Source organism: Chrysochloris asiatica, unplaced genomic scaffold, assembly GCF_000296735.1.
Source record: "Chrysochloris asiatica unplaced genomic scaffold, ChrAsi1.0 scaffold00045, whole genome shotgun sequence".
NCBI classification, from domain to species: domain Eukaryota; kingdom Metazoa; phylum Chordata; class Mammalia; order Afrosoricida; family Chrysochloridae; genus Chrysochloris; species Chrysochloris asiatica.
This window is the reverse complement of record NW_006408563.1, coordinates 9,564,108-9,578,642: the sequence shown is the minus strand read 5'-3', so window position 1 is coordinate 9,578,642 and position 14,535 is coordinate 9,564,108. Positions and strand designations below refer to the sequence as shown.

Genomic DNA, 14,535 nt, shown 5'->3' with positions numbered 1-14,535 from the left:
TGCCAAAACTTATACTAGCATTTATGGAGCATACAAAATTATCAACTTAAAAATTAGTCTGCTATATTTGGCCAAACATTTAATTAATTCACCCTAATGTGATGGCTGGAACTGTGGTTGCCTTGGCAGGACCAGACCAAAAGATTCTGAGGGCGTTATATGGTCCCACAGGGCCAGACATTCCCCACTCCTGCCATACAGGGTTGCTATGAGTTAGAACTGACTCGAAAGCAATGAACAACAATGCTATCAAGCACTACAGTTCTGTACTTTATAAACTCAGGAAATTTCAACACACTTGGATAGTTTAGCTCAGAAGTTGTTGTTAGGTGCTGTCAAGTTGGCTCCATGCACAACAGAATGAAACACTGTCTGGTCCTGCGCCATCCTCACAATTGTTACACTTGAGCCCATTGCTGCTGCCACTGTGCCAACTCTACAATGATTCCATAACACGCAGCATCCTTTTAAGCTTCATAAAAGAGCAATGCTTTGAATTTGGAACACATTACATGACATGTTATTCCAGTGCACAATTTTGTGTTTGATTAAGTTCAATTTTATAATCTGTGTGCCTTAAAGTGTGAAAAAAACAGATTTTGAAGCAGAAAACTTGAATTCATGTATTGGAGCAAGCGTGAACAATTCACTTAATGAAACTGAGATTCCATATTCATAATATGGAGGTGGTAACACTCAACTATCAACGTCACTAGGAGAATCAAATGGAATAATCTACTGAATATTAAAGCATTTAGTAGACTGCTAATTATCATGCAATTGTTTACAGTAACTATTCCTTAAACAGGACGATATATGAAACAGTACTGGCTTAAAATGTCTTCTAAGAATTCTGATTGGCTAGTTGGAGATCATGATTTAAGTCACCTGTATCTGTTAAGCTAATTCCATAGTCTCACCTGGAAAAAACTCAACAATCAGAAGTAAAGCATATTGAATGTTGTCTCCACATACCTAGTCTAGGTTGCCCTGAAGACTAGGTATGTGAAGACATCATTAAATATGGCTTACATCTGATGATGTGAGTTTTAAGTTGTTCTCACTTCGATAGCCATTTGCTGATCTGACTGCTTTTTCCCTCAGGTGAGTGGGGAATGATACTTACGGTTTAAGTACCAATAATAGTAGTGTTAGCCTAGTTAAACTAGTTGATCTTTATTATTCATAAATTCTGTACTTGCCAATTTGCCTACTTGTTGAGCCTAAAATCAATAGTCCAACACTTGTGCTGGGGTTCATGGGCATGCACGTGTAGAGGTGGGAGAAATCTGAATCACCTAACCCAGATGACTTTGCAGGCCAGTCCAGTGCATTAGCCCACAGCGCCACACTGTCGGTGGTTCAAGTTCACCAGTTGCTCCTTGGAAACCCTATATAGGGTCGCTATCGGTTGGATCCAACTGGATAGCACTTAACAACAACAACCCAGATGACGTTGAACAAGACTTATTCAATAACAAATTCAGTGTTTGAAGGTCTAGGAAAGTGTCTTAATTTAACATGGTAGGATAGGATCAACGAAGGATAAAAATATTAAGGCAGATGCTTACAGGGGTGGTCTGGTTTTTATACATTCTTTTAATTTCTGCTTATCTAGATATGTCCTAACTTTGCTGTCATAGTTGATTAACAGTTTTGTTGAATATATTATTATTGGTTAGCATTTTTTTGATTTCAGAGTTTTATATGTGTCATTTCATTATCTTCTTGTGTGCATGGTTTCTGCTGAGAAATCAGAGTTTCCTCTTATTAATTCTCCTTTGTAGATAGCTTTTTGTTTTTCCTAAGCTGTTCTCAGGATCCTTTCTTTGCCTTTGGTTTTGAAATGTTTGATCATAATACGTCTTGGTGTTTTTCTTTTGGAGTCTGTCCTGTTTAGAGTTTGTTCAACTTCTTAAAAAGTTATCTTCTTATTAGTAAAGTTTTTTCCAATAACTCTTGGACCATATTTTCTATTTTTTTTTCTTTTGTCTCTTCTTGTTATGGAATTCCAATCATAAATTATTCCTCTTGATAGTGTCCCACATAAACCTTATGCTTTGTTTCAATTTTTTTGTTCTTTTTTCTGATTGTTCCTCTAGCACATGAGTAGTGAGAAATTTTTTCTTCAAGCTCAGTAATTCAGTCTTCCACTGATTCAATTGTACTTTGCCCTTCTATTGTATTATTTATTTCTGAAGTCTTAGTGTTAATCTTCTGGATTGCTAATTGCTGTTTTCATATGGTTCCCACATCTTCACTTATTTTGTCAGTTTGTATCCTGAATTTTTCTATAGTTTTTCCTGTTTTCCTTGATTTCATCTGAAGTTTTCTCAATCACTCTCTCACTCTGTTGAAGATGCTTAATAAGGCTTCTTTTAAATTCCCTATCAGATAGCTCAGATAACATTTTCTGACTCTGTATTTTGGCCACATGTCTGAGGCATTGTCTTGTTTCTTCGTGTAAGCAGAAACTGTCTGTTTTCTCGGAGACACTGTGGTATCATATTTAAATTTAATTGATGACTGTATATTGGTGTGTTGTCAGGCACTCACCACCTGTCTCCTGGTGGCTGTGGTATATTCACTGTGTAGTGTAGGTCTGGGTGGGGTCATGTGCCCCCAGAATCAGGGGTGTTATGCCTGGCACCTGACTCCGGGCAGAGCAGAAGCTGCGCAGGATAGGTGTCACTGGCTGCTTTGGAGAGGGGACTGGGGAGAAGAGACACTGGCCATATCTCTGGCTAGCAGGAAGGCACAGAAACAAGGGAGAAGTGTACCCTCTTGCCACCGACCTCCAGCTGCATCCTGTGCCTGCAAGGCTGCTGTTTCCACAGTTGTTCATAAAAGCTCAAGATGCCCAACCCACTCCTGTTCAGCTTCCTCCTCCAGCACTCTACCTCACGGTCCCATCCTCTGAGACTCTGTTTCATGTTGTTTCTTGTGTTTTTGTTGCAGACGGTCGGCTCAGAGTGTCTGCCTACTTTGCCATCTTGCCCTAGAAGTCTATAGCTTCCAATTTTGTTTTTCCAAGCATGAGTGTATATTTATCAATAAACAGGGCTAGAAGGATATACATTAAAATATTAATGATTCTCTCTGGGTAGGGATTATGGCTGATCTGTTGTCTTCAGTTTTTTTATTAAATTCCATGAAAAACAAAAGCTATCCTTGTAAGCAGAAATAGCACTTCTCATTAATAGGTTTCAAAAAACAGGAATGAATTTCACAATGCTTATAAATATTTAGTCTGGCAAAGAAGGTAAGCAATGCAACTGGAATTCTCCAATTCTTATTTTTTTTATGTGAAACAGCCTACATATAGTCAAGCCTAGACAGTCACCTAAATGTGGACACCTCAATTTCACAGAGAGATGTTAGACATTCACTAAGCATATAGGTATACAATGGATTCCTTTCCGCAGTCTAGTCAGTTCTGTCTTCTCTTCCTTAACACACTACAAGTTGCTTGGAAGGATTCCAAAGTGACTCAGGGCAAAGCTCTTTAGTGTTCATTTGGTATTTAGACATGTGATTAACTCACTTTAAAGGCCACAGACTAAATCTTCACAGTAACCAAGCATGTAGAGATAGTTAAGTAGGTTGCCTTTATATTAATCAATCCCATCAAATCCTATTTCCCTCCAGTTCTCAGCTGTTCAAAAAATTAATAAATAAATGGTACCGAAATTAACTATTATCTTAATTTCCAGACATAAACCTTCCAGTTCCCTAAAAGGTACTTATACATACATTAGAGAGATGATAAGCATTTTTACAAACCAATTTTGCAACTCACCTAAGGCTGTTAATTATATTCACCATCTTTGGTGCAATATTTCTTATGGAAAAAATATATAAGGGGTATATGATGTATATAAACTGTATTATATGAAGAAAAACATGGCATCAGGATTGGAGGAGACTCATTAACAACCTGTGATATGCAGATGATACAACCTTGCTTGCTGAAAGTCAAGAGGACTTAAAATACTTACTGATAAAAGATTAAACACCACAGCCTTTGGTATGGGTTGCATCTCAATGTAAAGAAAGCAAAAATCCTCACCACTGGACCAATAAGCCACATCCATATAAATGGAGAAAAGATTGAAGTTGTCAAAGACTTCATTTTGCTCGGATCAACGATCAACACGCATGGAAGCAGCCGTCAAGAAATCAAACAACATTATTACATTGGGGAAATCTGCTGCACAAGACCTCTTTAAAGTGTTGAAGAGAAAAGATGTCAGCTTGAGGACTAAGGTGCATCTGACCAAAGCCATGGTATTTTCAACAACCTCATATGCATGCAAAAGTTGGACAGTGAAGAAGGAAAACCACAGAATAATTGTGCGGGAGGAGAATATTGAAAGTACCATGGACTGCCAAAAGAGCAAACAGATCTGTGATGGAAGAAATACATCCAGAATCTTCTCGGAAGCTAGGATGCTCAGAGTTCATCTCTCATACTTGGGACATATTATCAGCAGGAACCAGTCACTCACTGGAGAAGGATATCTTGTTTGGGAAAGTGGAGGATGGGAGGAAAAGGGGAAGACCCCCAGGGAGATGGCCCGGCAGCAATGGGCTCAGGTGTAGCAACAAATATGAGGTTGGCCAAGGACCAAGCAGTGTTTTGTTCTGTTGTACACAGAGTTGCTATGAGTCGGTACTGACTCGAAGGCACCTACCAATAACAACATTAATATGAGTAGGTTCACAATGCTTGTGGAAAAATTGAATGAGAAGATAATGGAAAATGTTCACCAACTTTTGAAGCCCTCTGTATATGAGATGGTGGTCAATAGCTATTCTCTTTTATATTCCTTTTCAAGATGTACAGTTTTCCACCCAAATTACTGGATTTTAAAAGACTACCTTCTGACCTTTCATCACTCTCCAATTCTATCTTCCATGAGAAAAATTTCTAAAATATAAATAAATAAAACAAAAATACAACCTCTTATCAACTCTGAAGACGTGACTGCAGCACTTGCAGCTATAAGACAGACAACATTTCCACAATACAAAAAATATTGCCTTCAAAAAACCTCAAACAGAACAAAAAGGAGACTGGTGGGTGATACCATGTAGGGCAGGTAGCTTTTCTTAACTAGGTCCAGGAGAGAATATGGCCCACAGATAATGGACTGATTGACAATTTTCTCCCTCCTCCAAAGGACAGCACAAAGCTAGTACATGAAGCATACATAGTTGAAATGGTAATCCATTATATAGCAGATGCTTTACACCATTATGGCTTAATTTTACTTGGAACTAGCGGAGAAGGGCTGATCTAGACTCATACATCTGTTAATCTCTGTTGTTGTTGTTAAGTTCCACAGAGTCGATTCCAACTCACAGCGATCCTGTATAGTTTCTGAACCACTGACCTAGTGGGTGTGAACCACTGACCTTGTGGTTCACAGTCCAGTCCTTATCCTCAGTGCCACACCAGGAGTCACTGTTCTAAGACACAGTTTATGGCTAAAAAATACAGCAAAACTTTCTGTTACAGAATTGGTTCTGTCTCATATGTAGCAACCCTGTAAGACAGAGTAGAACTGTCCCATAGGGTTTCCATGGCTGTGATCTCTGCAGTCCTGCTGTGGCTCTGTAGATAAGCACTGGACTGCTAACTATAAGGTCAGTGGTTCAAACCCACAAGCTGCTCCTTGGAAACCCTATACAAGGTTGCTGTGAGTCAGCACTGACTTTCTATGCCACTAGGGCTCCTTTGTGGAACCTGGTGTAGCACTGCAGGATAATGCACTGAACCACAAGGTTGGTGGTTCAAACCCACCAGCTACTCCTGGGAAACCCTAGACAGCATCACTTGAGTTGGAATTGACTCAATAGCACTTAACAACAACAAAGGCTCCTTGGTTAATGCTTCCTAAATATTTCCTTTCTTGCCAATAAAAATCAATGCCTTTTGCGAACCAGTGCTTAAAGAAAAGTGTAACTTCCAACCAAAAGTAATGATTTTCATATGAAGTAGCTTCTGGAATTTGCTTTCCTTTTATTTTCTAATCTCTACATTTAAAACTCATCTTAAAAGTAACTTCATTAAACTTTCTAGCTACAATTACATCTCATAGTAGTCTATCGGACAAAGCACAAGTAAACTATGGGGCCCCTTCTGTCACCTTACCAAAATAAAAGCTAAATTCATACCAATAAAATTTCAATTTGAAATTTTTCTCTCATGTATTAAAAAACTCATGGAACAAAAATTTTTTAAATAACAAAAATAGCATTCCTTCTAAAAAACACTTTCTAGAAAATCTCAAGCAAGCAACCTCTCACATTAGCAAGTTAAGAAAACCTTACAAGCTTTAACTTAATATTCAGCTTCTTAAGATAAATATTAAGAATAGAAATATAATTTTATTTGGACTTTCCTTGATGTTGCAATTTAAAAATTAACTATGCTGACAATTTTTTCCTGGGTAGTAAGTAATTTGGGTCTAAAGCAACATCATAACTACCATGAAACTAGGGAGTCCTGGCGTGAAGCTGTTAGGTAAGGCCTAGACTGGTAACTGAAAGGTCAGTGGTTCAAACCCAACAGCTGCTCTTCAGAAACCCTATACGGGGTTACTATGAGTAGGAACCAACTTGATGGCACTTTAAATAACTACATGAAAATAAGTATTACAATAATCATTCTCTACAATGTGGAACTGAAAACACTGGAGGACTCACTGGGAAAATGTGTCAGACCTGACACAATACTGTATCAGATTCCATATTCAAATAAATTCGTAACACATCTACGCTGAACTTAGAGACTATGATATAGTCTAACAGCTACTACGCATACAACACTTTTACAGCAGATGAAAAAAGTAAGCTTAGCTTTAACTGTAGAGTTTTGGATTGAGAGATCAGATACATTAGGTTTCTTTACTTATGTTTTCAAACTATTCTATTTAACTTTATAATTTGTAAGAGCTTGGTGTAAACAGACCTATTTTCAGGACAAATCTGGCTCAGTCTCTCACTGAAACTCAAGTTAAGAATCTACAGATTCTACTTGGTCTTCCTTGCATTATATTATAAAATAGACACTGGAGGAGAAGAGAAAGAATAGTGAAAAGCATCACCATAGAAAGCTTATAAGCCTATAACTGATTGGAATACCTAAAATGGGGCTACAACGTGCCCAGTGAAGGAAGCTTCCTGCGTAGCCTCTGCAATACATAAGACTATAGGAAGCCTGAACCACATCCAGATTTCCAGAGATGGGAAATTCCCACTTGAAAGGACAAGCAGACCAGCCTGGAGTAGCTGGAAGAACAGAAGATACTTCTTGAAAGAAAGACCTACAGGAAAAATATAAAACAACATAGGCAGACCGACTGTTACTACAAGAACAAGCAACTTGCTTGCCCAGGAAACATCAAGGCAAGTGGTCGGGTCCCCTCAATGCAAACCCCCTTCCAAGACTAAGACTCAATGGGAATACACGCTCTGATTGGTGACCACGCTCAACAATGATAAGGGGAAAACAGCAATGAAGTGGTGAGCTAAGCCCTACAACATTCAATAGACTTCTGTGAACCCGGCTGAAGCCCTGGTTGACCAGCAGTGTGGCAAGACCTGGGGACTCTTGGGCCCAGAGTCAGTGACATAGCCACACAGAGGACCAGAGTGGAGAGTGAAGCATCCAGCTGATAAGAAGAGAGGGCATATGCATAAGAACACCCACACTTGCAGATAATACCCACTTATCCTGGCTTCAGTGACTGGATGATCAGAGCTCAACCAGAAGTAAAAAGAAGAGGAAAAAAAAAAAGTATTTTCATACAATTTGATGAACTTGACCTACACCTATGGAAGCAGTAGCCCAAAAGAGGGAACAAGTCCTTACAACAAGAATCATTCCCACCCCATCCACACACAGAGTAGACAGGGATGGGCAACTTGGACATTGGCTACCCAAAATGGGGGGTGGGAGGCTACAAAGGCAAGAAGTGACTGGCTTACAAGCTTTCATGAGGGAACCTAAATCCAGAGGGCCTGGAGGAAGGTAGAATCTACAGTGAGTAGTATTCAATCTGTCTAGGCGGGGCTGATGCAATGAAATGCAGACGAGTCTCTTGTGATACAATAGTGAATAATTGTTATCAGGACTGATTGTTAGGGTCGGAAATGTAAAGGTACATGTTTTATAGCATGGAGAGGAGTGGTTAACTTTTCAGTGTAGGAGCAGAGGTCCCTAGGACCATCAAGGAAGAAGAGCAGAGAGTGGGACCCTACCCAGAGAAGCAGTGATGCCTGAAATGGAGCCAGAGATGATGACGTGGAGCGATGGAGCAGCTGGAAACTTTAGATCCAGAGAGGGAGAGCGACTGTGTGCTGAAGACCTGGGGGGTACAGGGGAAGGATTGCAGGGTATACCCTTTGGTTGGTTGATGATGCATGGAGGGGATTGTAACCATGGCAATGAGACGATATACGATAGAATGAATGTAAAACTAATGTTCTCCCATGTAGGCTATCACATAATTCACAATAAAACATTAAAAAAAAAAAAAGGATCTACAGATTCTAAAACAAATATTGTATTTTTTGGCACAAATAACATATATTTATTACTAGTTTTGGAAACCACACAATCTCTATGTATCCAAACTACGTTATTCTTCATATAGTCCATATTCTTGGATTCTTTGCTCAAAGTAAGTATGGTAAAAGTTTACAATCCTGACACACACCTTTTTGGGTTTTAAACCACGCAGTATCCCATTGTTCAAAAAAGTTGATAGGTTAGGATACCAAACTACTGGGATAATAAATGTTACAAAGGAATATTAAAACTTTAAATAATTGTCTTACTTTTTAAAAGTTTCTCTTTCTACTCAGTATATGGAAAATATCACATAAAAGATGGCAGAAATGGAAACACCAGAGTATGCTTGCAACTCTGGACACTCAGAGTCAAAAGAACAACAAACTTTGTACACTCACACTTAACTGTTAAAATCACCTCTATATTATTTAATCAATTCAAGTTAAAGTAGATGCATGTTGAGCAGTGGTTACCACATGTATTTTTAAAAGGTAATACCAAGATGCCCGCCATCTTTACTTCAAACAACAAACTAAAAGGACCAAAAATACTCACTCATATAACGGAAAGTCTCTTCAGCAAGGACTGGAGAGAGGGCATCAGAGGCATGTTGATGCTGGTGTGGGGTCTGAGTCCAGTCTTGGTTTTCATATAAAAAGAGAGAGTCTACTCTTAGCTTATACTGGGGTAGCTGTTCTTCTAGCAGACTCACCAGCTCAACTTCAGGGAGATCCTCATTGGAGCAGACATCTAAAGAGGAGATTACATGTAAAAGAATTTACTAGACTACAAAGAAAATTCATGAAATTCAGTTTGTAAAAAGAAAAAGTCAACTAAATAAAAATCATGCAAGATCATTTCTCTATTAATTTTTATGAATATATTATGGTATGACAGTTGATCTCTGCCTAACTTTCTTCAATATGAAGACTTCTAAAAACAAAACTTACAAGTTGTAATTACACTCTACCTAAAAATGTTGCTTAGTGAGTGCAACTTTTTGAAGTTTAAAATTAATTTGCACAAATTTTTTGTTTCCTTTTTATGAATCTACTTTTTGCTATTTATGAGAGGTTTGATTTCAAATAGCTTATATGATTCAAGAAACAAAAAAGAACAATACAAAAACAACTAGCAGAAAACAGCCAGGTTAGAAAGGATAAAATTAAATGTTGTTGTTTCCCCATAATAGATAAGTGACTTGCAGGAGATCACTAGACTGTCTCCTGCTACTATCTCCCATATGCTTACAGCAGAAAGACTGACCATTTGTCCTAGACAGCAAGATTTAACATATCATGCCTCTAATATATTACATTAGTCCTACACACTTTCCAATTCCTTCATGTACAACTTCTATTTACTTTCCTAATTTTTCATCCTTAATACTGGAAAGAGTTTAGCATCGGCTTCTAAACCTGATTCTTCTACTCATTAGTTATAGGGTGTTAGAACCATAACTCTTCATTTCTGAGGCTTAATATGCTTTACTCGTAAAACAGAGAATCACCTACCTTCATAAAGCAGTAGTGAGAAATGATGAAATATTAAAGCACCTAGAGTAATACTTGGCACAGGTACTCACTGAATACCTTTTCACCACTGCTATCATACCTGCAACAATTTCCCCTCTACATCTCTCAGCTTTCACATGGGCTGTTCTGACTTTTATGTGTTTGCTCCTGGCTTCCTGTCCTGACCATCATTCAACACCTCCCAAATTTAGCAGTTTACAAAAGGAGAGTTACCCCTTTTAACATGTTTAAAATACCAGGACTTAAAATAGGAAAAATACAGGATGTCATACCAACCCTCTCAATTTTTAAAGAGATCTTGTGGGAGGTAAAAGAAACATGTGTTGTCTCTGGTAAATAACAAAATTATATTTTGGAGAATCAAAATTTTAAAAAGTAGTTTTTAACTATTTTTACCTTAACTTATCAAAGACAATTTAAGAAGTCAAATACAAGGAAGATGGCAGTATCAGACATTCTTATTTACCCAGAAGGATAAGCACTGGCTTCATATCCAGAAAGGACCAGAGCTAAGGTACATTCAAAACCTTAAATATACAGCTCTAAAGGAACTCTCAATCCTGAAATGATCCAGACATGAGTTCTAAAAATACAAATTCCATTACTGCAAATTCTATGTGATTATTTAAACATTACTGCCACAAATACATCACATACAGACTGTCATATCTGCAGGAAGAGAAGCTGACTAGTGCTGTAGAGCATAAAATCGGAAGGCTTTTTCCCTGCAGATGATTCCAGCCTGGCAGAGCTTAAATGCTATCATACGCCTAGGTTTAAGTGTTCAGATACCAATTGTTCTTGAGTACCTCAATCATCTTGGACAGACAAACTGCCAGTGTTAGAAGCAGAGTATATTGAAAACTGAGTTTGGGGTCACTTCCTCCAGCTGACCCCAGAAAACTTTCCTGGGCATGCCCCTTAATGGTTGCCTGGTTGTGATGTCATATTCCAAGATCCTCAGAAACTCTAAGCATTTTTATCTGTAATAGTCAACTCCCTGATTTCTGTAGGCCTGACATGAGCATGTGGTGCACTGTTGCCATCAGGTGTGGTTATGGGAAGAGAGTCCTTTGTGTTCTGTGCCTATAAAAGGCAACCATGTGGAGGGGAACTTTGGAAACTCATCATGGTGTCTATGATTTTCCATACCCGGGTGACACATGTTTGTCTTTGTCTTGTGCTTATTCCTGTTTAAGACTTAATTATGTTATGTGGCGTGGAGTCGGTTCCAACTCAAAGCGACCCTGCACAGGGTTTCCAAGGCTATTAATCATTATGGGAGCAGAATGTCTCATCTTTCTCCCGCGGAGCAGCTGGTAGTTTCAAACAGCTGACCTTGCGGTTCGCAGCCTGATTCATAACCACTACGCTATCAGAGCTCCTTTAAGACTTAATAGAGTCTCTATAATATTTATATATTTGAAGATGGGGTCCCTTTTATTCTCTACAGTACTATAAATACAGGTAGAGTAAAACACAGATTAATAGGCATTCAAAGTGTGTAATGGAAATGAAAACAAAACTGACATTCATTAAAAGAGCTATTATTCTCTAAAAATTTTCTTTTAATAAGTGCTAATGAAATTCTGTGAAATTCTAAGGCTACCAATTCCTTACAATCTTTTAGTAGATTGAACTAGATATCCTTCAAACAAGTTCCTTTTATTTTCTTCCATATTTCTAATCAGGTACTATGTATTACTATCCTGATTATCCAAGCATGACAATCTCTCCCTAACATTTTATTCTGTAAATGTCTCTTCCATATGCCCATTTCTTTCCAGTCATATTGCCTCATATAGATTCTTATTTGATGACAGCAAAATTCAAACACCCAGCAATATAAATAACAATCATAATGATGAGTATCTGGTTTTAAAAAAAAGTACCAAACATGCAAAGAAGCAGCAATTATAATCCATAATGAGGAGAAAAGTTAAGTCAGAAACAGCCACAAGATTATGAATGGCAATGACTGACCATGTAATGACACAGGGGATAAAATTGATAGGCAACAACTTTAAAGCAGCTGTAGTTAATAAGCTTGAGGAGTTAAACAAAAATGTCAGCTTAATAGAAAGATGAATAGAAGGTCTATCGTTATAAAATGCAAATGACACTATCAGAATTGAAAAATATAACATTTAATATGAAAAATTTGCTGAAAAATAGTAGCATGTTAAGACGTCTTTCAGAAGAACAGCAAACCTGAAGACAAAGCAATGGGAACTGCAAAATGAAGCACAGTAAAAGGACTAAAACCTCAGCTACTTGTGCCACATTACCCAGCAGACAAATATGCATGTAATTGGAGTCCCAGAAGAAGCGAGAGAAACAAACAGAAAGAAAAATCTATGAAAAATGGTCAAAAATATTACAAATTTAATTAAAACAATAAATCCATAGTTAAAAGAAGGGCAATGACCCCAAGCAGGGTAAGCACAAAGCAAATCACACCAAGACTCATAATAATCATATTGCTAAAACTAGTGATTAAAATCTTAAAAGCAGAAAGAGAGAAAAAAGAGACACATTACATAAAAGGAAAACAGGGAAAAAATATCTCAGACTATTTGTCAGAAACAATTTGTGGTAAAAGACAATGGAACAATATCATTAAAGTGAATCAAGGGAAAAAGTGGACTTGGAATTCTTTTTTACAAAACATCATTCAAAAATGATAAAAAAAAATACTTTTTTGGGAAAATTAAAACTGAGACTATTTATTGCCAGCTGACTTACTATTATTACAAGAAATGTTAAATCAAATTCTCCCAGTGAAAAGAAAAAGACAACAGATGGAAACTTTAATCTATAAGAAGAAATGAAATATGATATAAATGATTAAATCTGTGGGTACATATTACTATCGCTGTTGTTAAGTGTTGTCAAGTCTATTCCAACGCATACTGATCCTGTATAGGGTTTCTGATGCTGTAAATTTTTGTGGGAATAGAAATCCTCATCTTTCTCCTAAGGAGTGGCTGGTGGACTTGAACTATCAACCAGTACTTATCCTACAGAGCCACCATGTTCCTGTGGGTAAATATAAAGTCTTTTCAACTCCATATTTTAATCTATAACTTACTGTTTAAAGTAAGAAAATAATAAAGATACATTATGCCTGTGTGGCACTGTAGAGTAGGCACTGGACTGTTAACTGCACGGCTAGTGGTTCAAAGCTACCAGCCACTCCTTGGAAATCCTATACAGTGTTGCTATGAGTCAGAACGAGCCCTGGTGTGGCACTGTAAGATAAGCACTTGACTACAAGGTCAGTTTGAACAAGGTCGGCAGTTCAAATTCACCAGCTGCTCCTTGAAAACCCTATATAGGGTTGCTACGAATCAAAACCGACTTGACAGCACTTGACAACAACAATATGTATAGCCCACACAAATATACAAGGTGTGGCAACACCAACGCATAGGATTGTTGTTGTGTGCTGTCAAGTCGGTTCTAACTCTACAACACTACATAGAGGTTCTTAGAGCAGTTGGTGGGTTTGAACCTTCAACCTTGCGGTCATCAGTCCAGTGTTTGTCCTATAGCGCCATACCAGGGGTCATACATACTATAATAGGGGTTAATGTAAGAATATGGTGTAAGGATGTCACTTTATGAAATAGTTTAATGTTATTTGAAGGCAGGTTCTAATAAGTTAAAGTTGCATATTGTAAACCGGAGCAATTGCTAAGGCAAATAGAAGGTGAAACTAATAAGCCAATGTTGTTGTTGTGAAGAGTTGTCGAGTTGGTTTCGACTCATAGTGATACTGTATAGGGTTTCCGAGGAATGGCTGGTAGGTTTGAACTGCAAATCTTGTGGTTCACAGTCCAGTGCTGACCCTATAGCACCACACCAGGAGTCCAGTAAGTCAACAGAAGAAATACAGTAGAATCCTAAAAAATTCCATTCCAAAACGGAAGGAAAAAAGAACAACTGGAGCAAATGAAAAATAACTAGAAAGATAGTAGACTCAACCAAGATGATCATTTCATTAAATGCAAATAATATGAATACTCCAATTAGGAAGTAGAAATTGTCAGACTAGATTAAAAATAAGATCCAATCATAAGCCATATGTAGAAAATGCCTTTGAAATGTAAAGCTTCAGATAAGTTAAAAGTAAAAATGATTAAAATGTTACAATACTAATTCCACACAAATTTTTCCAAAAGTAGAGGGGAGAACATTTCACAAATCATTATATGCGATCATAATTACTTCAATATCAAAATCAAAGACATTATAAGAAAAATACCAATTAATTGTTCTCATGAAGGTAGACATATACTAACAAACAAAGCATTAGCAAATTAGATCCACTATATGTGGTGGTGGTGGTGTGCCGTGGCGTTGGTTCCAATTCATAGTGACCCTGGACAGGGTTTCTGAGGCTATAAATCTTTACGG

The 14,535-nt window shown here is 37.6% G+C and overlaps 1 protein-coding gene across 1 annotated transcript in view; it reads right to left on the bottom strand.

Moving 5' to 3' along the window:
• Positions 1-14,535, bottom strand: part of TRAK2 (trafficking protein, kinesin binding 2) — a 48,529-nt gene that overhangs the window by 29,727 nt on the left and 4,267 nt on the right. The window contains exon 2 of the mRNA XM_006861984.1: positions 9,137-9,331. Within this exon, the coding sequence (XP_006862046.1) occupies positions 9,137-9,331 (195 nt within the window). The remainder of the gene's footprint in view (positions 1-9,136; positions 9,332-14,535) is intronic.